At 42.4% G+C, this 26,674-nt stretch overlaps 1 protein-coding gene across 1 annotated transcript; it reads left to right on the top strand.

The window, feature by feature from the left end:
• Positions 1-9,628: 9,628 nt before the first annotated feature.
• Positions 9,629-25,360, top strand: LOC310853089 (uncharacterized protein; the record flags this gene model as incomplete). The annotated part of the gene is made up of 20 exons (XM_083757253.1): positions 9,629-9,700; positions 10,087-10,152; positions 10,738-10,791; positions 11,422-11,466; positions 11,830-11,874; positions 12,095-12,139; positions 13,328-13,378; positions 14,810-14,857; positions 15,328-15,366; positions 15,979-16,041; positions 16,866-16,922; positions 17,932-17,964; positions 18,732-18,770; positions 19,656-19,712; positions 20,367-20,405; positions 21,257-21,295; positions 21,752-21,808; positions 23,125-23,169; positions 24,184-24,228; positions 24,868-25,360. The coding sequence occupies 20 exons, from the start codon at positions 9,629-9,631 to the stop codon at positions 24,937-24,939; spliced, it is 1,011 nt and encodes a 336-aa protein (XP_083613379.1). The 3' UTR covers positions 24,940-25,360.
• Positions 25,361-26,674: the final 1,314 nt, after the last annotated feature.

The following is a 26,674-nucleotide window of genomic DNA, read 5'->3' as shown; positions in this document are numbered from 1 at the left end:
CGTTGGCTATGTCATTCATCCAAGGGGGCAAGGGGGCATACATGCACGGATTTCCATTCTGCTCATCATCATAGCAACAACCTTGTAAGGAAGACAAGAGTGAGCGGCAGACCTAAGGTTCACCAAGTGAGCTTCTCAGCTGAACTTGGAAATCAAGAGTCTAAAAACAACAACGAGAGTCTAAAAGGCTATAGACGAATGGCTAACCTGGCTTGGACAGTTCATATTCACTTTATATACTTCTGATATGAACTAAGCATGGAGTCTAGAATGCACATAAACACATGAACCTTCTATAACTCTGTTGACCAACTCATTTGGGTATGAGGAAATTGGTTATGGGTAAATCATTGGTTTAAAGTAGTGTTTGGCTGAAGTTCACACACATACTTTCCCCGGGACATTCATGTAGTTGCGAAAGAGGGGGGAATTTTTCCCACTTTCAAGTGGAAGGTGAATTCTTTTAACTTTTGAGAGTGGGGACTTACCATTATCACCATTGCATCAATACCCCACCCTTGATCCAAAAAAGGCTTTCAGAGCAGCTTACAAAGATCAGTATTAAGACGGCCCTCAGGCTTACATTCTAAAAAGGCACAAGGAAAAAGGAATGGGAGGGGGAAGGAAAAAGCCACCTCAGTTGCAAGTTCTTGAGTCACAGTTCTAACAGCCAAGTTAAGAGCAGCAACTCCTCACCAATGTCAGTGGTCATTCTGGGTGTCTTGCCAGTGTGCTGTAGTGGTTAAGAGCGGTAGACTCGTAATCTGGTGAACTGGGTTCGCGTCTGCGCTCTTCCACATGCAGCTGCTGGGTGACCTTGGGCTAGTCACACTTCTTTGAAGTCTCTCAGCCCCTCTCACCTCACAGAGTGTTTGTTGTGGGGGAGGAAGAGAAAGGAGAATGTTAGCTGCTTTGAGACTCCTTCGGGTAGTGATAAAGCGGGATATCAAATCCAAACTCTTCTTCTTCTTCGATAAAGAGTGGTTCCCACTTGAAAGGTTCCACCCGCCTCCAGAGCAGATCCAGGAGCAACATCCAAGCCCAAGAGGACAGGACAGCTCTTGTCTCACACAACTGACTTGAGGTGGCTTGGAGTGAGCGCAGCCCTGCAATTGTCAGCCAGCCTTGTGTCCTGTGCAATGGGGAAATGTCACTTTGCAGCACCATTCCCCTTCGGCTATTGTACAGTGAACAATGTGGTGCTGATTGCAGCTCCACAGCAGTTGTTAGCCACCAAACTAAATGAAATCCACCTTCTGCCTCTCAAAATGCCTCTGCAATTCAGCAGCCCTGTGCCAGCCCTGTAGCCTGTGAAATTACAGAACAAAAATCGCTCAAATACTCCAGCTAATTGAACTAATGTCAAACCTGGGAATGCAGCAAGCCCCACCTAGTGGGGAAAGCCAGGAATGGGCTTGAAAGTGATATTCTGCGCTGTTGACTTCAAACTTGTATACAGGTGACTCCCCACTTACGCAGGGGTTATGTTCTGGGCATGAAATCCTGTAAAGCGGGGAGCAGCCTTTAAACGCCCTCTCTGCTGCTTTCTCTTCAATCCATACCAAACGTACTGTATCCAAAAATATCCACAACTAGAATATCTCTATATATATGGTATGTGTTACTTTGTCGATTTTGTGGTAAAATGCTCCCTGGCCCATTTTGCAAGTACAATCTGTACTCCTTAAGCTCATCTGAGAGCTAAGCCGACGGGGGAACAAGTTTGGCAAATCAGTCTCTATATTTAGATACATGGGAGGGAGAGACTTAATATAGATGTGAGAGCTTTTTAAAGATTCCTTTACTTCCCCCTCCCTGCCACTGAGTTAAAAATTAAAGTGCGTAAACCCAGATGTTCTTCTGATCAGTTTTCCACCTGCATCAGATGGGGAAATGAGAAGGGACTGTGGCTCAGTGGCCAACTTCAGAAGATGGCTTTTCAGGGCTACAGCCGTGGAGGAATTGTTTAAATTCACCCTCTCACCTCCTGTAGGCCTGATAATCATTACACACACTACCCAAACTGATGCTATGTCTTTCTTTCTTTTTTAAAAACACTGCACGGTAGGAACGTTGGTCAATGTAGTTTGGTACTGTCTATTCTGACTGGCAGAGAATCTCCAGGATTTCAGATGGGGTCTGTCCCAGGCCTAGCCCTACCTAGAGATGTTGGGGATTGGACCTAGGACTTTCCGCAGCATGCTAAGCAGATGCTCTACCATGGAGCTATGGACCCTTGCCCTGAGCTAAATGGCCTTCCAAACATTAAAATCAAAGACACTTTTTTTGCCTTCAGCATCTCACCTAGTATGGAACTTTGTCATTATGCCTAGATCTATACTATATTATGCAACGCAGGTGGCGCTGTGGGTTAAACCACAGAGCCTAGGACTTGCGATCAGAAGGTTGGCGGTTCGAATCCCCACGACGGGATGAGCTCCCGTTGCTCGGTCCCTGCTCCTGCCAACCTAACAGTTCGAAAGCACCTCAAAGTGCAAGTAGATAAATAGGTACCGCTCCAGCAGGAAGGTAAACGGCGTTTCCATGCGCTGCTCTGGTTCACCAGAAGCGGCTTAGTCATGCTGGCCACATGACCTGGAAGCTGTATGCCAGCTCCCTCGGCCAGTAAAGCGAGATAAGTGCCGCAACCCCAGAGTCGGCCACGACTGGACCTAATGGTCAGGGGTCCCTTTACCTTTATATTATATTAGCAGGGAGTGCCTGGCACTGCCCGGGAATTTGTAGAAACCAAAAAGCACTTTTTACATGGATAGTGTAATATCTCAAGAGGCAGCCTCACCTATGGCCAAAAAAATAGGCAAAGTTAGACCAAAGGCACATTTCAGTCTGCCATCTTGATTTAAAATGGCGGTGGGTGTCCAAATGTTTAAAACGACCACACACCCCAACTCAGGAACCCCCATGCTGAGTTTGGCAAGAGGTGACCAAACCTATGGACAGCAGATGGGCAGATGGACAAACCACTTTTCAAAATATATATATTAGATGAGCCACTGTACCAAGTTATATGAGAGCTATAGGGACAACAGGATCAACTGAATCTTTCACTCAGCCATTATGCTTACAAGCGGACCTTAAGACTATTGCCATCTCTCAGTCCCTCCTACCTTACAGGGTTGTCGTGAAAAAATGAGGAAAGAAAAGACTATTGTATGCCACCATGAGATGCCCTGAAGAAGTGTGTTTTTTTAAAAAAAAAAATGTAATCAGTACACTGTGAATACATTGCACTATACTGTACAGCCCTCTTATTTCATCCTCCATATGGGATCCAAAATCCGTCCTCCCTTTTCTGCACCGAAACCAAATGCCAATGAATGATTACCTTGTCCTTTTAATGAACCACTCATGCGCACAGAAAGAAGCACACCAAACATATCTTCATCCATGAGAAATCTAAGAGCAATTATCAGTTGATCTCTGAAGAGAGAACTGTTTTTCCTCTTCCACACAGTTGGCAAAAGACAACATGCCCCTCACAATCTCCTACATGGGCTGAATGAAATACTCTGTGCCCCTTAAATCCTCCCACCCGAGACGAAAAAAAACGAGCACTGAACACAAATGCTTGATCATGATAAGGAACACTTCAACCATTAGCATTTGTCTGTTCTGAAAGTCCGTGAAAGAGAAGGGGGGAATGTGGTGAAAGCTAATGGTCTCCCCCCTTTTGACTTCATGGGTGACAACTGGTGGGTTGATTTCTTGGGAAGGGTTTAAATGCCAGGGGCTGTAGGCATCCAGCAGCAGTAGACGAAAGGAAGAGACTGAGTAAGCCAAGATTGCTCCAAGCTCCACTCTCAGATGTAAGTAAATTTTGGAATGACTGCTCTTAGACGAATCTGTCAGTTTTGGTTTCTCTAAATTTCTCATTTCCCACATCCATTTATAGATATATATTTTCAAAAGTCCTCATGAGAATTCTTCAGCATTTTAGAGTGAATTCCTTCTAATACAGTGGTACCTCTGGTTAAGTACTTAATTCGTCCCAGAGGTCTGTTCTTAACCTGAAACTGTTCTTAACCTGAGGTACTACTTTAGCTAATGGGGCCTCCCACTGCTGCCGCCATGCAATTTCTGTTCTCATCCTGAGGTAAAGTTCTTAACCTGAGGTACTACTTGCGGGTTAGTGGAGTCTATAACCCGAAGTGTTTGTAACCTGAGGTGTTTGTAACCCGAAGTACCACTATATACATATTTATATGTCATTTCCCATACATTTTTGCACAGCAATTTTCTCTAACGCAATGCGTTTCTGGAGGCCATTTCCACCAATATCTATGTTTCTATATGCACACTTTACCAGAGTATATGCATTTTTGTACACATTACTCGTTTGAAGAACTGCATTACAAAATTCAGAAAAAATGTGGTTTTTCTCAGGATGGGTGAGTTTCAGCTCATGTATTGTTTTGGAAAATGCAAATGACGTAAGTTTTCCTTTAAAGGCAAATTGAATTGAATTTCTCTGACATCCTTAGTCTACACACAAACAAGCATTTCTTTTGTCCTGCTATTATTTCAGATTAATCGAGTTTTGTAGGTTGTTGAAGTGCTACTTACCCACACATCACCTGCAGCAAAACTGATTTACCAGGGGCAGTAAAGGAACAAATGTAAATGCCATAGTGGGCAATGCTGTCACACTCACCTGCTTTCAAGAAGCCACCTAGTGCCTCTTTGCTTCAGTCTATCCACTGTTCCCTTGCGTTGATGATGGTCTGGCACTGATGAGCAGTGTGCAGTGGGAATGTAGACCACAAAGTGAAAGAGCCTGATCGTGTTGCCACTTAGAAAAGTTCTAGCAAGTTTGCAATCAGCTCTTCAACTTTTCTTCTTTTATACATGTAACCTATCAACTGACCATTAGAACATCTTCTTCAGGGGATCTTTCACAATGAAGACTGCTGTGATCTGCTGGTGCCTTTTCAGCATTGCCTTGGCTTTGCCAGTAAGTACATTTGCAAAAAAGCAAAAAGCCAAGAATTGTAAATTTGTCTTAATGGCTTGACAGCAGGAGATCCAGCCCCATCATCTCTTTTTTCTACTTTCTCCCCTTCCAAGATTCATCATGAAAAAGATGGCCATGTTGAGAGGGACCAGGAAATAAAGAAGGTACGTAATGCATCCCCTCATTTGCCTCCTGTGGAAAATGAAGCACAGGCCAGGTGTATGATCACCCTAATCCAGTAGATGCAATTTAGCAACACTAAGGCAAAGCATTAATAACAATATTAACATCTGAATAGCATTTTCGGGAGTTCAAAGTGCTTCACATACATTTCATAGTTGTAATCCCTATAACAACCTGTCAGGGAACTGCCATCGGAGCTAGAGGCGGAGGCAAGGCTCCAAAGCGATACTGGAGAAGGGCCCAGCAGGGAGAGAGGCAGCTCATCGGCTGGGGAAGGAAATCAGCGTAACACCAGGGATAAAGGGGGGCAGATGAGGGAATCGGCGAGGGGGCTCCAGGACTCCTCGCCGGAGACCAGCGGGGAGAGCACGGGTCCTCCGCTGCCCACACCCACCCTGCGCAGAAGACTTCCGCGCAGGAAGAGTAGGCGGAGACTTTGCGTCAAAGAACTTCTTTGCTGGAAGAGGTTCAAGAAACGCCCACTGACGGATTCTGCTAGCGACTGAACAGCCACGAAGTGAAGGGCTGTCCAGACAGAAAAGGTTTAACCAGGCAACCTAGCCAGGAGTGGCGGCAACTTAGGCACGAGCAACCCCTATAACCATTACACAACCCTATGAAGAAAATCAGTGTTATTAGATGTGGTGGGAACTGATGCCCACAGACAACAGCCTAAGGCAACATAGGGAGGTGTTGATGGAGATGTTGTTCAAATCAGGGACTTCCTGATTCATAGCTCAATCTCTTAGACACTATGCTGCACCAGCACATTGTAGTTTTTACTGCTTCTAGAGGAGCCTCCTGCCTCTGGCACACCAGAAAGACTCACATCCCTATGCTACGTCTTGGCAAACCTTTCATTATGGCCTCCATCTTTGATAATCCACTGACCTACAGAATCAGTCCAGTGAGGGACACAGGAGTGGTGCTCAGGCTCACACATGCCCACCACATATGCAGAAAGCTCGACACATGCTAGTACCTGCCCTTTAGATCCATCCCTGTTGCGTGTGAGATGAATTGCGCACATAGGCAAATAACACACAGCACCCTGTGTAAAATTTAGCTTTGCCCCTTTGTTCTGTGTGTGGAGACTGTGTAAAGCAGCCATGTTGCAGCTTAAGGTAAGGTGTTTCTTACTTCTTGGTAGACACAATTTCCACATTGTGTGAGTGGCAGTTCCTGTTCTGTTGATTTTGTGAGCAGTTCCACAATCCAAGAAAAAGTTACTGGTAGAACAAAGTAATGCAGGCAGCACTACCTCAGTGGAAACTGCCGGTGCTGTGAGGACATTAATCTATTCAAAAGGAACTATGTAAATTAAGACACAAAAAAATTCCTTCCAGTAGCACCTTAAAGACCAACTAAGTTAGTTCTTGGTATGAGCTTTCGTGTGCATGCACACTTCTTCAGATACATGTATCTGAAGCTCATACCAAGAACTAACTTAGTTGGTCTTTAAGGTGCTACTGGAAGGAATTTTTTTTGTTTTGACTATGGCAGACCAACACGGCTACCTATCTGTATGTAAATTAAGAATATCCCATACCCACTCGTTTTTTTTAATTACTGGTATTGATTTTATCACATAAGGATTCTATTTTGGAAGGATTTTGGAGGTCAGTCTTCTCCTTAAAAACCCAGAACTTCAATGCTGCCAGTGTGGTGTAGTGGTTAAGAGCAGTGGACTCATAATCTGGTGAACCGGGTTCGCGTCTCCACTCCTCCACATGCAGCTGCTGGGTGACCTTGGGCCAGTCACACTTCTCTGAAGTCTCTCAGCCCCACTCACCTCACAGAGTGTTTATTGTGAGGGAGGAAGGGAAAGGAGAATGTTAGCCGCTTTGAGACTCCTTAAAGGGAGTGAAAGGCGGGATATCAAATCCAAACTCTTCTTCTTCAGGGCAAAGAAGCTGAAGCAGCCAAAGAAAAAACTGAACAGGTATGTAAAGCTTCCTTCATGCTGAACAAATATAGGAAAGACAACGTCATATTGTGAGATTTATTTTTATTTGCACATTAATATTTGGTATTTGATTTCAGGAACATTGGTTTCTAGAAGGAAGCGATAAAACTAAGGAAGGAAAGGTAAAAACCTAAAAGGACCCTGTTGCACACATTCTGGTCTCCTTAACAAAGGAACTGCTTTAACAGAAAAAAAATAATCCTTCCAGTAGCACCTTAAAGACCAACTAAGTCAGTTCTTGGTATGAACTTTCGTGTGCATGCACACTTCTTCAGATACACGATACCTGCTTTTCAGATACCTGCTTTAACAGGTTTTGCTCTACTAGATTCTAAACCTCACAAGCACAAGATCACAGTTTTGGAAGGGATCCACAGGTATAATACAGACTGACACATGCACCCCATCCCCAAACACATTGAGTAGTTATGGGAAAGACAATGTCAGTGTGTGTGTGTGTGTGTGTGTGTGTGTGTGTGTGTGACATTAATACTTGATATTTGTTTTCAGGACCATTCATCTCCAGCAGAAAGTGATAAACCTAAGGAAGAAAAGGTAGGAAATCCTGTTGCACACACCCCAGTCTCCAAGCAGCAAGAGATTCCAAGGAAGCCTGAACGTACTCAATGTTCAGATCCCTTGGGGTGAAGGTCAATGGAGACTGTGGTGTCCTTAGGGCATATGGTTTCATATGCACATATATACAACCTGAGTGTAAGATTCAGGGGTTCACAGCATTAAAACCGCAACAGCTGTTCTTTCCCCATTATGTTTTAAGAAAAGTCCCAAGTCACCACCGGTGAAGACACCGGTGTGTGAAACCTCCCCTCCACTGAAACAGAGACATTTCCCCCTTTCCCTCTCATTCACACAAGTACTGGAAATGCAGGTGGTAGACTCAGGATGGTCAAAACAAAGTTCTGTGCACTGCACAGAACAAGTATATGAAATGAGCTATATCAGGTGGGTCGCTGGCTTAGAAAAGGGGTGGAAAACCTGTGTCCAGCCACGTGCTGTTGGGAGCTGAGTTCCTACGCAGCACAGCCAAAATGGCCAGAAGCCAGGCATGATGGGAGTTGAAGGGCAACAATATCTGGTAGGCCAGCGCCGAGGGCCTTCTGGCGGTTCCCTCACTGTCAGAAGCGAAGCTACAGGGAACCAGGCAGAGGGCCTTCTCGGTAGTGGCGCCCTGCCTGTGGAATGCCGTCCCATCAGACGTCAAGGAAATAAACAACTGCCTGACTTTTAGAAGACATCTGAAGGCAGCCCTGTTTAGGGAAATTTTTAATGACTGATGTTTTAATGTCTTTTTACTATTTTGTCGGAAGCCGCCCAGAGTGGCTGAGGAAACCCAGCCAGATGGGCAGGGTATAAATAAATTATTATTATTATTATTATTATTATTATTATTATTAAAGCCACAGGTTCCCTATCACTGGCTTAGAAATTGCTAAATGAGGATAAATCAATGGTGTGCCAGCCATGACAGCTAAATGGCTGCTCTATATTGTGCCAGTTGCTGATGGGTAAACAATCAAGGTGAGCTCTTGCCTTTGAGCCCCACATGGTGGCCTCCTGGAAGCATCTAACTGGCCAATTTAAGGCTGGATCTACATTGATCTTCTAAAGTTAAACGTTATTAAATGTAACGTTTTATACCACTTAATGGCAGTTTTCCATCACCGGTGGCTTGCTGCTCTGCTCAGCACGCCCAGGCTTCCAAATTCGCACAGCTCTCCGCAAGCCTTGGGAGCCCGGCGCTGGGCTCCCACGGCTTGCGGAGAGCTGCCTGTTCTGGGGGCTGGGGTCGGGGGAAGCTCGGGCTTCACCCACCCCAGCCCTGCGCCTGGGGGGAAATAATTTTTCCCCTTTATTCCCCCCCCCCAAAAAAAACTAGGTGCGCCTTATGGGTCGGTGCGTCCTATGGGGCGAATAATATGGTACTTGCAATGCCTCCAGACCTCCTTCTGTTAGGTAAAGGTAAAGGTACCCCTGCCCGTACGGGCCAGTCTTGACAGACTCTGGGGTTGTGCGCCCATCTCACTTAAGAGGCCAGGGGCCAGCGCTGTCCGGAGACACTTCCGGGTCATGTGGCCAGCGTGACAAAGCTGCATCTGGCGAGCCAGAGCCGCACACGGAAACGCCGTTTACCTTCCCGCTGGTAAGCGGTCCCTATTTATCTACTTGCACCCGGAGGTGCTTTCGAACTGCTAGGTTGGCAGGCGCTGGGACCGAGCAGCGGGAGCACACCCCGCCGCAGGGATTCGAACCGCCGACCTTTCGATTGGCAAGTCCTAGGCGCTGAGGCTTTAACCCACAGCGCCACCTGCGTCCCTCTCCTTCTGTTAACAGAGTCCAATCTTAAAACACTGGTGTTGAGTCTGTCTCATAAGAATTCTGTCTTGCTAGGGTTTGGGAAGTCAATTTTCCCACACAGAACTTTATGCACTAAGTAAGGTAGTACATAATGCATCCACTTCACCCAAAAAACCCCGGAGAAGTCAGCTATGATTATCGACAATATTGAGGCTTCCAACTTCAGGGATAACTCCTATCTGAAAAGCATAATGTCTGTAAAGGTAAAGGGTAAAGGGACCCCTGACCATTAGGTCCAGTCGTGACCGACTCTGGGGTTGCGCGCTCATCTCGCTCTATAGGCTGAGGGAGCCGGCGTTGACTAAGCTTCTGGCAAACCAGAGCAGCGCATGGAAATGCCGTTTACCTTCCTGCCGGAGCGGTACCTATTTATCTACTTGCACTTTGACGTGCTTTCGAACTGCTAGGTTGGCAGGAGCCAGGACTGAACAACAGGAGCTCACCCCGTCACGGGGATTTGAACCGCTGACCTTCTGATCAGCAAATCCTAGGCTCTGTGGTTTAACCCACAGCGCCACCCACGTCCCAATGATGTCTGTAGCAAGTGTCAAATGGAATACTCATGTTGGTACTTTTTCTGTGTTTTAAGGATACTGAGGTTAAGTCTGTTCAGCAGGACAAAGGAGCTGAAGCAGAAAAAGATAAAAGTGAAAAAGTATGTAAATCTTGGTCTCCGCTGCTGCTGCTATTATTATTATTATTATTAATAATAATAATAATTATATTTATTGAATTTATATACTGCCCTATACTAGGAAGTCTCAGGGTGGTTCACAGAACAAAATCAAAATATAAAACCACAAAATATATAATCAAAATAAAAACACACACACACCCAATCAAAATAAACACACACACACACCTCAATATAGGGAGGGCAGCATCACATTGTGAGATATGATTTTTGTTTTCAGGATCATCCCTGTCTAGCTACAAGCGATAGCACCAAGGTTAAAAAAAAATGGTGTGTTGTTGTTGTTTTGAAAAAAGATTTTGGAGGTCAGCATGAAAATCGAGAACTTCAGGCACTAAGGCGCTGGTGCAAAACACATCCAGTCCACTGATGGAAAACTGAACCGGTGTGTGTATGTAAACTGCGCCATAAAATAAACAGGATTCAGTTATGATCAAGGATCATATGAAGACTTCTCACTTCAGAGAAGTTCCTATCTGACAGTCATGAGGCATGAAGTAAGTGCCAAATGAAATACTGATATTGATACTTTTTCTTTGCTTTAAGCATGATGATCACCAGGAGAAAGAAGTTAAAGCAGAAAAAGGAAAAACTGAAAAGGTATGCAAAGTTTCCTTTCTGCTGAATAGATCTGGGAAAGACAACATCCTATTGTGAGATGTGATTTATTTACAGTGGTACCTTGGTTCTCAAACTTAATCCATTCCGGAAGTCCGTTCCAAAACCAAAGCATTCTAAAACCAAGGCACGCTTTTCCATAGCAAGTAATGCAAACTGGATTAATCCGTTCCAGAGTTTTTAAAAACAACAACCCAAAACAGCATATTAACATGAATTTTCCTATCTAACAAGACCACTGATCCATAAAATGAAAGCATTAAACAATGTACTGCAGTCACACAATCGATCAGTAGCTGAACTGGATTCCACACAGTCACACACCAAAAAAAAAAGAGCCACAAAAAAACACAAAATAAATAGCAAAAACAGACATTCCTCAGAGTAACACTCTAAACGGAAGTGTGGTGCTCGAAACAGAAGTGTGGCACTCAAATCGGAAACGTAACACTCAAAGAGGAGCACGTTCGACTTCCAAAAAAAGTTTGCAAACCAGAACACTTACTTCCAGGTTTGCAGAGTTTGGGTTCCTAGTTGTTTGAGAACCAAGGCGTTTGAGAACCAAGGTACGACTGTATTTTTTACACATTAATATTTTGTATTTGTTTTCAGGACCATTTGACTTCAGCTGTAAGTGACAAAGCTGAAGAAGAAAAGGTAAGGATCCTAAAAGGACCCCGTGGCACACAACCCAGTCTCCAAGCAGCAAGAGATTGCATGGGACCCTGCACATACCCAAGGTTCCGATCCCTTGGAGTGAAGGTCAATGGAGACTGTGGTGTCCTTAGGGCAGGTGGTTTCAAAAATACACATATATACAACCTGAGTGTAAGATGGAAGGGCTCACAGCATGAACACCCCAACAGATCTTCCTTCCCCAGTTGGTTTGCAGGGAAGTCCCAAGCCACCATTTCAGGTCCAGCACAGATCAGCCATATTTCTGTCTCTCTGAAAGACGACGTCATATTGTGAGATGCATTCCCCCCCCCCCAAACACTAGTGTTTGATTTTTATTTTCAGGGGCATTCTTCTAAAGCTGAAAGCGACAAACCCAAGGAAGAAAAGGTAAGGAACCAAAAGAGTTACTTTTTCACAAAGGAATTACTTCAACCGGTTTCTTCTGCTAGATGCTAAACTCACAAATACAGGGTCACAGGTTAGGAAGAGACCCACAACTATCATTCAGAGTGTCTCCCCCAAACCTGTAACACACTGAACTAATATGGGAAAGAAAACATCATATTCTTTTTCACATACTGTACTAGTTTTTGGTATTTGTTTTCAGGACCATCCTTCTAATGTTGGGAGCGGGAAAACCAAGGAAGATAAGGCAAGAAAATGAAAAGGATTCTATTTCACGACAACTGGGACATTCCTCCTCTAAGCGGTTTATAACTGCAATATTTCAGAATGATTTCACTGGCTCAGTTACAGATCCTCTTTTCATTGTTAATGTTCTGATAGAGCCCATTCAATTGTTCAGCTTCAGGTTTTAAAGACGTGGGTCAGCTATAATGCCACACCATTGCTTGGTACTTCATTCATGAGTCTTGAGTGCTTCTGCCTCTACCTCTCCCTATAATCTCTCAAGCTCCAAGCTCTCGGCACTTCATAATTAGTCCAAAGCAAGCCAACGATAACTACTGCAGCCTATATTGTGGGTTAAACCACAGAGCCTAGGACTTGCCAATCAGAAGGTCGGCGGTTCGAATCCCCATGACGGGGTGAGCTCCCATTCCTTGGTCCCTGCTCCTGCCAACCTAGCAGTTTGAAAGCACATCAAAGTACAAGTAGATAAATAGGTACCGCTCCGGTGGGAAGGTAAACGGCGTTTGCGTGTGCTGCTCTGGTTTGCAAGAAGTGGCTTAGTTATGCTGGCCACATGACCCGGAAGCTGTACGCCAGCTCCCTCAGCCAATAAAGCGAGGTGAGCGCCGCAACCCCAGAGTTGGTCACAACTGGACCTAATGGTCAGGGGTCCCTTTACCTTTACCTTTTGGGCCACTTCAGCCTTTGAAATTAGCAAACTGAACAGGCCTATTATCAATAAAACAGGTGTTCCAGCCACCAAATCCTTTATGTTTCCACCAAAAGGCTTTTTACTAAAACACAGCAGTGTGTTGTGAACAGAGCAGGATTTATGTATAAGCTAAATAAGCTATAGCTTAGGGTCCCACTCTCTTGGGCGGTCCCCCCAAAAATTTCACTATTAATATACTTCTTAATTGTATTTCAGTTCAACAATTACTTTGATAAAATTCATATTTTGTTATGTGCAAATGGCTTTAGATACCTATTAGGTCCATAAATTACCATATAGCATATATTCAACACAAAAAAAAACAGTGACAATTTGTTGTTGACAAAGGACAGCAGGACCGATAAAGTGCCTCAATGCGTTCAGTAGCTTAGGGCTTCATCAAACCTAAATCTGTCCCTGGTTGTGAATGAAATATTAGGGTATGGCAGTTTCATTTTTAAGTATTGCTGATATTTGTTCTTTTTTCCCTGGTTGAAGGATTCTGAAGATAAGCCTCCTTCCAAGAGCACTCGGGCGCTGAAAACACCGGTTTGTGAAACATCCTCTCCACTGAAACAGAGACATTTCCCCCTTTCCCTCTCATTCACACAAGTACTGGAAATGCAGGTGGTAGACTCAGGATGGTCAAAACAAAGTTCTGTGCACTGCACAGAACAAGCATATGAAATAAGCTATATCAGGTGGGTCGCTGGCTTAGAACAGGGATGGAAAACCTGTGTCCAGCCACGTGCTGTTGGGAGCTGAGTTCCTACGCAGCGCAACCAAAATGGCCAGCAGTCAGGCATGATGGGAGTTGCAGTGCAACAATATCTGGTAGGCCAGTGCCAAGGGCCTTCTGGCAGTTCCCTCACTGTCAGAAGCGAAGTTACAGGGAAACAGGCAGAGGGCCTTCTCGGTAGTGGCGCCTGGCCTGTGGAACGCCCTCCCATCAGATGTCAAGGAAATAAACAACTGTTTGACTTTTAGAAGACATCTGAAGGCAGCCCTGTTTAGGGAAGTTTTTAATGACTGATGTTATAATGTATTTTTAATAATTTGTTGGAAGCCACCCAGAGTGGCTGGGGAAACCCAGCCAGATGGGCAGGGTATAAATAAATTATTATTATTATTATTATTATTATTATTATTATTATTATTATTATTATTATTATTAAAGGCCACAGGTTCCCTACCACTGCCTTAGAAATTGCTAAATGAGGATAAATCAATGGTGTGCCAGCCATGACAGCTAAATGGCAGCTCTATATTGTGCCAGTTGCTAATGGGTAAACAATCAAGGTGAGCTCTTGCCTTTGAGCCCCACATGGTGGCCTCCTGGAAGCATCTAATTGGCCAATTTAAGGCTGGATCTACATTGATCTTCTAAAGTTAAAAATTATTAAATGTAACGTTTTATACCACATAATGGCAGTTTTCCATCACCGGTGGCTCGCTGCTCTGCAGTGCCCTCTGGTGTCACATTTTAATAACGCACTTTTAACATTATAAATGACGAGTGTAGATCTGCCCTAAGACTCTTGATCTGACTCAGAAGGGCTCTTGATATTTAATACCATGGAATTCATGGAATATAATATCCTGCCCCAAACTAAATGTTTGAAACAACTTAACTCCTTATCAGTTCTATCAAAAGCATATTTAACTATGTTTTAATTAGCCAAATTTTAGTCTTCCGACTCTATCTCTATTTTCTGACCAAAGTAATTTGTTCAATCAACTGCTGAGATTTATCCCTATATTCAGCAGTATAATGCAGAACCTCAAAACATGCTCTGTAAACTGGCATAGAACACTTCCTCCCTTGTAAAATACAGTGGGGAAAACAACTTTCTGCAGAAAAGAGAAATTATGACCCTTTGTTTCTGTAATGAAGTTACAGTCTTGTGTGGTGGAGAGAGCTTTAGCAGCTGAAAAGTTTGATTTTTGAATACTGATTTTGGTTCTCTTTCTGTGGCTCAGGATGCTGAAAATCAACCTGCTTTCAAGAATCTGAAAAAAGTCGGTCTGGTATGTAAAGCATCATGGTCATTAAACTGCCCAAAGAAATGTAGCAGGAAAGTGTCGTTATTGGTGGAATTATGAATTCTAACTTGATAACAAAACAAATATTATTTGGAACAATCACTTGACCGACAATCTAAGGAATTATGGCTAGACTTTTCCTTGCTATGGATATGATTTTATTGTTGATGTGGGCCATATGTGATAGCTATTAACACTGCAACCCTGACCCCACTTACTTGAGAGTAAGCCCTGTTGAATTCAATTGGGCTTACTTCTGTGTGAACATGGTTAGGATTGTGCTGTTTGTTGCTGCACTGCATACGGAACAAGAAGTGTGGAATCTTTCACCACCTAAGCAGTGATGCAGAAAACTAAGAGCAATCAGTCCAAACAGGGGCCCATCAATAATGTTCCAATGAAAATATCGTGCTTTCAACAGGAGATATATGACTTTCCGCATTCTTGATTTTCAGAAGTCATTTGCTTTGGACGTGAGAGAAGATGACCAGGAGGTGAGATGGCAGAATTCAATAAAGTCAAATGTTTGTCTTTTCTTGTTTAATTATTACAGTAGCAGCTTTCATTATGCATTTGTCAGTTTTAGGTCGGATACCCCTTTCAATATTACCATTTACCGTATTTTTTGCACTATAAGACACACCCGACCATAAGACGCACCTAGTTTTAGAGGAGGAGAACAAGAAAAAAAATATTCTCTCCCTCTCTGTGCAGCACCTCTCCAGCGAAGTGAAGTCAGAACAGCAAGAGGGATCGCTGCTTTCACGATCCCTCTTGCTGTTTTGGCTTCTGGGATAGCTGCGCAGCCTGCATTCGCACCATAAGACTCACACACATTTCCCCTTACTTTTAAGGAGGGGGAAAGGTGCGTCTTATAGAGCGAAAAATATGGTATGTTTCTTCTAATTCTTCTAATAGAATAGTTCCTATCTGTGTTGTAAGCATGTTCCCCCCAGAGCAGGAATAGGAACCTGACGTCCTCCACATGTTGTTGGATAAATCATGACCCTCTGTTGCTTTTATTAAGTTCCACTCTTATGTGGCAGAGAGAACATTATGAATGGGAAAGTTTCATTCTGAATACAGTTTCTGGTTCTTTTTTTAAGGCTCAGGATGCTGAAAACCATCCTGCTGTCAGGCAACTGCAAGCTCTATTAGAAGATTTTCAGGTATGTAAAGTATCTTTGCTGTTGAATTCTCCAGAGAAATATAGCAGGAAAGTATTCACAAGGTTCAGGGTCAGGAATTATCACTCCTAACATGATAACAAAAAATATAATAAAATTGGAGCAATAACTTGACCATTAATATGAGGAAATATAGCCAGATTTTTCCTTGCTATAGGTAGGATTTAATTGCTGGTGTGGCCCATATGTGACAACTAGAAAGGCTCCAATCCTGACACCATTAACCTGGGATTAAGTTACACTGCATTCAGTAGAGCTTACTTCTGATTGGGCAGTCTTAGAATTGTGCTGTTTGTTACTATACTACATTCTGAACTAGAAGTGTAGACACTCCTGCCCTCTCGCACCACCTAAGCACTGATGCAGAAATCCAAAGGTTGTTGTTGTTTAGTCGTTTAGTCATGTCCAACTTCGTGACCCCATGGACCAGAGCACGCCAGGCACTCCTGTCTTCCACTGCCTCCCACAGTTTGGTCAAACTCATGCTGGTAGCTTCGAGAACACTGTCCAACCATCTCGTCCTCTGTCGTCCCCTTCTCCTTGTACCCTCAGTCTTTCCCAACATCAGGGTCTTTTCCAGGGAGTCTTCTCATGAGGTGGCCAAAGTATTGGAGCCTCAGCTTCACGATTTGTCCTTCCAGTGAGCACTCAGTGCTGATTTCCTTAAGAATGGATAGGTTTCAGTCCAAATGGAGCCCTTTTCACATAAATCATTTTCAATCAGACAATTGTGTCGTTGTCAGGAGAAATAAGACTTTCCATGCTACAGGTTTTCTCTGTATTTTTGGTTCTTTTTATGTGCTCAGGATGCTGAAAACCGTCCTGCTGTTAAACAACTGCAAGCTCCAACGAAAGATTCTCAGGTATGTAAAGTTTCTTTGCTGTTGAACTCTCTGGAGAAATATAGCAAGGAAGTATCCACAAGGTTCAGGGTCGTCATTGGTAGAATTATGGCTTCTGACACAAAAAGCAGGGCCAGATTTAGACAAAGAGGGGCCCTAGGCTACTCTACTTGTGATGCCCCTCCCAATCCCCTACCCTCACGACTAAAAGAAAATGGAAGAGTGCTATAAACAAAATTAATTGAAGCCAAGGATGTGAAGGGTATTTCTCCTCTAAAGGACATAAGATACTATTGTTAAATACCATGGTGGTTTTAAAAAATGCATAAATGTTAAAATTAACACTGAAAAACTATTGCAGCAGCTGAACTTTGTAACCCCTTTATGGAATAAGCATTATTTTTTAGGAAAACGTAATGTTATTCTTAAAAAAAATCATTGAGTTTACATATTATATTGCCTGGGAAGTGTAAATACCATATTTTCCCATGTATAACAGGTGTATAAGATGACCCCTTATTTTAAACTTCAAAAATTTAGGAAAAAATATAGTCTTATACACAGAAAAATACGGTAATATGATCATGGTTACCTGACAGTGTGGCACTTTTAGAATCTACTTTATGTTTTCATTAAACAGTCAGTTTTAAAATACATATTAAGAAGTAAACCACAACCATCAAATACAGTAAGACTAAAAATGTTTTTTTCTAGCCTTCCTCATAGCAAAATCATCCAAAACTTCATCAAAATTTATTTGTCTAAGTTTGTCACTTTCAATGTACAAAATGCTCAGTGCAGACAACCTCTCTTGAGACATTGTGGCCCTTAATTCATTTTTAATTCTTTTGCGTCTTGAAAAACTCCTCTCTCCTGAGCAGTTAGTGACCATAAAGCTAAGAAATGGCCGCAAGATTGTTTCCACATTAGCAAGGGCCAGATGAATTTTTTCCTTGTATATAATTTGAGAAAGGTCTGTATGAGACAGAGAGTGCTCTGCTGTAAGCCCATGGCTTTGTCTCACGTACAGGTGAAAGTGCAAGAGTTCATCAAGAAGTTTCAGGTCAGTATCTTCTGGGTATGCTTCCATTAACAGTTCAACACCTTGCTCAATTTCTTGCTTAGATGCTGTCAGATTAGCAAGAATGGAAAACAATTGTGCAACATCACTGTACACAGTACTTCTTATTTTAAATTGGCTTCAAGCGCATCTAATATAGGAATTAAGGATTTTATCCTAAACTTATCTCTTGAAGAAAGTGCATCTAAGGCATCAGGTGCACTTTTTTGCCATTTCCTCACTCTTTGTCTCCTTGTTTTGTAGTTAACATTTGGCAAGGTGGCCTTTGCTTGTTTCTCAAGCTCATCAAAATCTTCTCTAATTTTCCTTATAAAATCCAGAACTGAACTGTACAAATTTGCACAAGAACTCATTAACAGGTCTGATTTCTGAAGAGCTTTGCTGACCTTGTGAAAATGACCTAGCACACGGGCCCAAAAATGCAGCATAAACACAAATTCCATTTCTTCCATCTTCTGCAAAAGATTATTAGCTTGAAGCCTGGTCTCCCCCTTCCCTTTAACGTCAGAGTACAAATGACTGACGGCATTAGTGATAGCACTGTAACGTTCCAAAACAGCTTCTGTGGATTTTGTCCTAGTGTCTGACAAATATTTAGGCACTTTAGACTCAGGTCTGCCCATCTCTTTGTGGAGGATGAAAAGAAGGTGTAAATTTCATTGATAATGGCAAAACAGTTCACTGCATCAAGGCAGCAATCCACAGCTGAACGGTAAAAATGTGACTTTCCACACTCATTTGATTTTCAGAACTCACCTGCTTTTGACTTGACAGAGGTGGACCAAGAGGTAGGATGGCAACATTTAATAAAGTTGGAACTTTCCCCTTTCATAGTTAATTATAAGCAGCTTCCATTATGTTTTGATTGTTTTTAGGTAAGACCCTCTTCCAAGAAATTATTTATGTTTCTTCTAAGGGTGGCGCTGTGGGTTAAACCACAGAGCCTAGGATTTGCCAATCAGAAGCTTGGCGGTCCGAATCCCCACGACGGGGTGAGCTCCGGTTGCTCAGTCCCAGCTACTGCCAACCTAGCAGTTCGGAAGCACGTCAAAGTGCAAGTAGATAAATAGGTACCGCTCCGGCGGGAAGGTAAATGGCGTTTCCATGCCGTTATGGTTCACCAGAAGCGGCTTAGTCAGGCTGGCCATATGACCTGGAAGCTGTACACCGGCTCCCTCAGCCAGTAAAGCGAGATGAGCGCCGCAACCCCAGAGTCGGTCACGGCTGGAGCTAATGGTCAGGGGTCCCTTTACCTTTACCTTTCTTCTGATGGTCTTTTTAAATCACATTTGTGAATTTTAAATGTTTGGTCATGAGTTGACAGAATGTTTTCATCTATGGCAGGGATGAGAACCTGTTGCCCTCATGCTGTGATTGGACCACAATTCCCATCATCCTTCACCATTGGGCCTGATGGGAGTTGAAATCCAACAACATCTGGAGAGCCACAGGTTCCCCATTCCTTATCTAGAGTCCAGAATAGTTAATACACCAATCTTATGAGACAGTTCACACTTTACATGAGGACAAGTATAAGATAAAACACATTATGAGTGGGACAGCTCTCTGTTGCTTTTATGAAGTTGCCCATTTGTGTGGTGGGGAGAACATTACAAATGGAAAACTTTCATTTTGAATATGGATTTTTGTTCCTTTTTTTTTCTTTGGCTCAGGATGCTGAAAGTCAACCAGTTTTCAAACAACTGCAGTCTCCTGCAGAAGCTTCTCAGGTATGTAAAGTTTCTTTGCCAGTGAACTATCCGGAGAAATGCAGCAGGAAAGTGTTATGTATTGAGTTGAATAGGATCCAAAATGCAGCAGTCTGATTGGTCCTAGAACAATAGGATCCATAATGCAGCAGTCTGATTGGTCCTAGAACAATGCAGCAGCATGATTGGTCTGCAGGAGCCACCCAATCCGGCTCCAGATGGAAGTGAATCCACAACCTGATTGGCCTACAGGAGAATTTCGGAATTAGCCAATCACGGGCAGCCAATTGTGTAAATAATGTATATAAAGTAGATACTTTGAGGGGACTTTCATTCCTCCTCACCACTATGAGCTGAATAAAGAGCATGAAATCCACTCTTGACTCTGAATATATTTCAGAAAGTAACCACAAAGTCTTCAGGGTCATCAGTGGTGGAGTTATGACTTCTAACATGATAAACAAACAAACAAACAAATATTTGAAGCAATAGCTATGGCAAGACTTTTCCTTGCTGTGATCTTATGACTCGCTGATGTGGGCCATATCTAAGCAGTGATGCAGAAATCTAAGAGAAATCAGTGCAAATGGGGGCCCTTTTCACATAAATCTTTTTTAATCAGAAAATTGTGCACTTGTCAGGAGAAATATGACTTTCCACACTCTTCATTTTCAGAACTCACCTGCTTCAGACTTGACAGAGGTTGACCAAGAGGTATGATGGCAGCATTTAATAAATTTGGAACTTTCTCCTTTCATAGTTACCGTATTTTTTGCTCTATAAGACTCACTTTTTCCCTCCTAAAAAGTAAGGGGAAATGTGTGTGCGTCTTATGGAGCAATTGCAGGCTGCGCAGCTATCCCAGAATCCAGAACAGGAAGCGGGATCGCTGCTTTCGCTGCGCAGCAATCCCTCTTGCTGTTCTGGCTTCTGAGATTCAGAATATTTTTTTTCTTGTTTTCCTCCTCCAAAAACTAGGTGTGTCTTATGGTCTGGTGCGTCTTATAGAGCGAAAAATACGGTAATTAGATGCAGCTTCCATTATGCTTTGATTGTCTTTAGGCGGGACACTACTTTCAGTATTTTCATTGACATTTCTTCCAGCACCTTATTAAATAAATATTTTTTTGCAGTAAAATAGTTGTAGGAATGTTTCCATCTAGAGCCAGGATAGGAAATCTGTGGTCCTCCTGCTGCTGTTGGACTACAATTTCCATCATCCTTGACCATCGACCTTGTTGTTGGGTCTGATAGGAATTGGAATCCAACAACTTCTGGAAGGCCACAGGTTCCCCCTTATCAAGAATTTACAACATCTAATAGATCAGCCTTATGGACCACTTCATGCATGATGACAAATGAAGATTTTGGCACTTCACAGGAAGTCTTATAGGATTGTGCTGTTTGTTACTACACTACACACTGAACTAGATGTATGGACACATTTGTCATCTAAGCAGTGATGCAATCAATCAAAATAGGGGCCCTTTCCACATAAATCATTTTTAATCAGAAAACTGTGCTTTTGCGAGGAGAAACTGGCTTTCTTCTGCACTGATTTTCAGAATTCTCCTGCTTCGGACACCAGAGAGGATGACCAAGAGGTAAAATGGCAGCATTTAATAAAGTTGAAACTTTCCATTTCCTTATATATTAGCAGCTTTAATTATGCTTTCATCGATTTTAGGTTGGATACCCCGTTAAATACTGCCATTTATGTTTCTTCTAATGATGTCCTTTATCACATTTTTTGAAGTAAAAAGGTTCCTAACTGAGTTGTAAGCAGGGGTTTTTTCCCAGCCAGAAATCACTGGCACAGAGTTCTCTGGTGGCCACGATTGCCCTTGTAAGATAACAAGGAAGACATTCATGGTGTATTCCGGCACCCGTTTTTCTAGAAAAATGGCACTGGTTGTAAGAATGGTTCCCCGCAGAGCAGGGACAGGAACCTGTGCTCTCACAGCTGTGGTTAGATAAACCATGACCCTCTGTTGCTTTTATTAAGTCCCGAACTGATGTGGTGGAAAAAATACAGGTTTTGGTTCTTTTTCTATGCCCAGGATGCTGAAAACCATCCTGCTGTCAAACAACTGCAAGCTCCAGCAGAAGATTATCAGGTATGTAAAGTTTCTTTGCTGTTGAACTCTCCGGAGAAATATAGCAAAAAAAAGTATCCACAAGGTTCAGGGTAGAATTATGACTTCTAACATGATACAAAGCATTTATATATTGGGAGCAATAACATGACCAGTGATATGAGGAAATATGGCAATACCTTTCTTTGCTATGGATAGGAGTTATTTGCTGATGGGCTGCAGTCCTGACCCCATTGACCTGGGAGTAAGCCATCCAAATCATTTTTAACAAGACAATTGTGCTGTTAAAATCCACTCTCTTGATTTTCTGAACTCATCTGCTTTGGACTTGACAGAGGTTGACAAAGAGGTAATATGGCAACATTTAATAAAGTTGGGACTTTCCCTCTTCGTATTTAATTATAAGAAGCTTGCTTAGATTGGTTTTAGGCGAGACACTGCTTTCAGTATTATCATTTAAGGTAAAGGTAAAGGTACCCCTGCCCGTACGGGCCAGTCGTGTCCGACTCTAGGGTTGTGCGCCCATCTCACTTAAGAGGCCGGGGGCCAGCGCTGTCCGGAGACACTTCAGGGTCACTTTTCCAAACACTTCTTCTCCTTCCATTTTTTGAAGTAAAATGGCAGTAGGAATGCTTCCATCTAGATCAGGGATGGGGAGTTTTTTGCCCCCCAGCTGTTGTTGGACTACAGTTCCCATCTGCCTTGACCATTGATGGTGATGCTTCTCCTGATGTCAGTTGGAATCTAACATCTTATCTAGTAACTTATCACACTGAGTTTTTACAGAATGGACTATGGTTGAGTTGCTTCAATTAACTACTACAAACAATCAACTTGACATGAACACATTTTTGTTCAAAGGTTTTATTATGTTTCTATCAGTGAATATACGATGCCACACATACAAGAATGTTTTTTTTTTATTATTTCAGAGTTCTCGCTTTGATGTCAGGGCTGGCACCCATGCACAAATGTAACATTCAGTATACAGTCGTACCTTGGAAGTCAAACGGAATCCGTTCCGGAAGTCCATTTGATTTCCAAAATGTTCAAAAACCAAAGTGCGGCTTCTGATTGGCTGCAGGGGCTTCGTGCAGCCAATTGGAAGCCCCATCAAATATTTGGCTTCCAAAAATAGTTCGCAAACCGGAACAGTCACTTCTGAGTTTGCGGTGTTTGGGAGCCAAAGCATTCAACTCACCAGGTGTTAGTCAACCAAGGTACGACTGTATTTGGGTTTTTCCAACTTAATCAATGTATTGTTTGACCTTTTCACTATGTTTCAGGCAGCCTTGTCATAGACATAGCTTTTGACATTATCCATTTTGCTTTTTCAGAGTGCTCCTTCTTCGGATGAAGCTATAGAGAAGATTGAACCACAAGTAAGCTTTCTTATAGAGAATTGTACAGTGAGTGTGTGATGCTATGAATAACTTGTTCATGAGTAACTTACAGGATTAGTTGTCAAGGTCTTTAGCAGATACAAAACAGAGCAGACCATGGTTTACACACTGGCAACTAACCTTGTGCATGTGCACTCCATTTTCTCTCCTTCCCCTCTAAATAAAAATTCCCTTCCTTGCCTTTGCTGATTACTGCTGGTGCACCAATGCTAACCAGGTTTAACACTAACCATGGTTCCCTTAGAAACACATAAGCACATGCACACACAGAGAATTTGGAGCCCAGAAAGTTGCTTTGTACAGTGTCAGATCATTGGTCAACCTAGCACACTATTGTCTACAATGACTAGTAGTGGCTCTCCAAAATTTTGGATAGCTCTTTCTCCCAGCCATACCTGGAGATGCCTAGAATTGAATCTGGCACTAGAGCTTGCGGAGAAATCCAATCACATTCACATTTAAAGGCAAGCCTCCTTAATTCATACTTTCCAACACAATACATGACCTAAAACAGCAATCTTTTGAAATTCACACTTCTCTGAATGTTGTGACCCCAGCCAATTAAGGTGTATAAAAATGCATATACAGTGTGCTTAAAAATGCATATATTCAGTGCTTTTTTCTAAAAATAAAATGCTTAGGGGTACTCTCAGTTTCCTACTCATATTAAAATATTGCCCCCCAATGAGGCCAAACTTAGATTCACAAAATGTTTAGGGGTATGCGTACCCCTGCATCCCCCTATGCAAAACCAATACTCTACTAATGAACTCCAGTCCTTCCCTAATGGTTTGGAATTAGTTTGCAACCGTGATTACAACGAAAAGCGATTCACATTAACTATAGTGTCCTTGGAACTCTAAACCACCTTTAACCCTCTTTCCTGACAAGAGAAATGGAGTTGCTTTAAAAAGGGCAGCACCAAGGTTTTGCATCTGGCAGAAATCTACAGATATAACAGTAATATACTGGGTTGTTGTTGTTTTGTTACAGGTATCCTTTTTAACAGAAGAAAGCAATAACGTTGCTGAGCAACAGGTAAAAGTTACAACATAGAAATCTAACTCTTCTTCAGTTCATTATAAGCATCACTTTGGCATTGGCTGTGAGAATGCCAATAGTCAGTATGGCTAAAGTTTAGCCCTCTGCTGGTTTTAGTTTTTTGAGATAAAGTATTATTACCTATAGAAGCACAAATTTAAGTATCCTAAGATTTTAAATGACTGCTTTAATCATACACACACACTGGGTAGCTCAGTGATAACTGCTATAACAAATAAGGCAAATTTAGAAATTCTAGGCAATAGAATATTCTTAGCTTACTTTCCTCCAGAGGTGCACCTTAATGATCACAACTACAGGTAGATTTTAGCCCATCAGGCTTCAACTGGTGGGTCATGGCTTCTAAGTCGACACGTTCTTAACTGTTTAATTTATTAGCAGTAAATGCATTCTAGTAGTTCAACCTTTGGTTTTAGGAGAGATGCTCATTTCTTGCCTTGTGTGCCATTACAGCAGTTTTTATTGATTGCATGATTGTATGTGTAAGTCACTATTTGAGGATTTCATAGAATAATAGAATTCTATCAATTCTTTAACTTTTCACGGTCAGAATTTTTTTTGGGGGGGGGAGTGTGGTTTATATTCAATACCGTAATTTTATTACATTTTTGACAGGTCTTTGATGAAAGTGAACCATCAGCAGATGTCCTCGGGGATTTCCAGGACAGTGAGGAAGCTGAAGTTTGAAGTGTAGAAGTCTAATATGAAACCTGTGCCTCTAAAATAACTACAATCATCAGAGGTCCTTGAAACTGCCTAGCATTGACAATGAAATTTCTGCTTTCAAAGCAAGGAAGATTAACGTTAAAATGTGGACACAAATCAGTAATATTCTTTTTCTCAGCTAGGCAGGTGGGAAACATGTTTTCATGTCAACATTTATTTTCAAGAATGAGTTTGATTTCAGTTAGTAAAGATCCAAATACAACAGGCTTTGTTATATAAACAAATTGAAGCCTTTAGTTCTCATTTCCACTAAAGCAATGCAAGCCTTTCTGTGTAGCTCATTCTCATTTTCATCATGAAAAGTAAAAGAAAAACCCAGAGGGTCTTCTATGTGATTCACGTTTAATGATTTTAACACTTGAAATAAATGTTGTCTAAATGAGCAGTGTTGTCTATTTTCCAAAGTACACCAAAACACACTCAGGCATGTTGATCTGTTTAAAAACACAAAAAGCACCAGCCAGCAGGCCAACAACCATCTATTGAAACTGGGGACCAAAGAATGTGAGACTTGGCACTAACGGAAAACATCGCACATAAGAAACATGAAAGGAAGTTAGTTAAATTGGACCCTTTTTAGTAACAGTCTCTCCCTCGGGAGGTTGTGGACTCTCCTTTGGAGGATTTTAAGCAGAGGTTGGATGGCCAGCCATCTGCTATGGATGCTTTAGCTGAGATCCCCGCATTGATATAGAAAAAATAGGGGTGGTTGGCTTTTGCTGCCTAACTCCCCAAGGGACTGAGTCCCCTAAGTCCATGATCGGTCAGAGATGAATGGACGGAGGCAGGATGCAGGGAAAGCAAGGCAGATCTTTATTTTTCTGTTGCGACAGAGTTTCCTCCCCTCCTAGGAAGGAGGCATGAGAGACTCAGAACCAAGAAGAAACATCTCTTTTAAGGGTTTGCGTTTTGGCATGGAGAAGAAGGACACCCCCTGTACTGTACGGTCAGAAATTGTATCACACGTAAGGTGGGGTTACTTTGGCTCAGGTGGGCCAAGATGTGATATTCCTGAGGATTTAACAAGCTTTACATAGTTCCAGACACAGTTTACACAAAACATTAGCATTTGATAAGATAATCAGGATGCCTGTCAGACATCCCTCAGTGCAGAGCATCTGGGCAAACAATGACAATTGGTACAAAGGAGCTTCATAGATATAAGAGAGGAATAACCTTCAGGAACTTCCCTGATTGCTATCTGCCTACCTGTTCTCTGGCAAGGGGGATTAAGAAGGCAGAGGAAATATTGAGAGTGTGGTTTCCAACATGGGGCACACACCCCACAGAGGAGCAATTCAATTTTTAAGGGGGACAATTCAAGAATGAATTATTAACAGTTAATGGCCTTTTAGGCTTCCTCCACGTGAACAGGAGTTCACTTTTTGAATAAGAAGAATTATATGCCACAGATGGGGACATCAGGATTTTAGATGCTTAGGTGGGGCACAGCCAAAGAAAGGTTGGGAACCACTGATCTAGAGTCTTTAGGGAGAGCCAAGATGGCTTTTGAATTGCTCTCCTGTACTGTTTTAATGTGGTTTATATACCTGTGTGTGTGTATTCACATTGTGCAGTTATCAAAACTTAATTCTGTATCTGAGAATTCTATAACAGACTAGAGCAGGGATAAAACAAAAAAAAAATTCCTTCCAGTAGCACCTTAAAGACCAACTAAGTCAGTTCTTGGTATGAG

Source organism: Podarcis gaigeae (genome assembly GCF_964106915.1).
Source record: "Podarcis gaigeae genome assembly, chromosome: 9".
NCBI classification, from domain to species: Eukaryota; Metazoa; Chordata; class Lepidosauria; order Squamata; family Lacertidae; genus Podarcis; species Podarcis gaigeae.
This window is presented reverse-complemented; position numbering and strand designations above follow the sequence as displayed.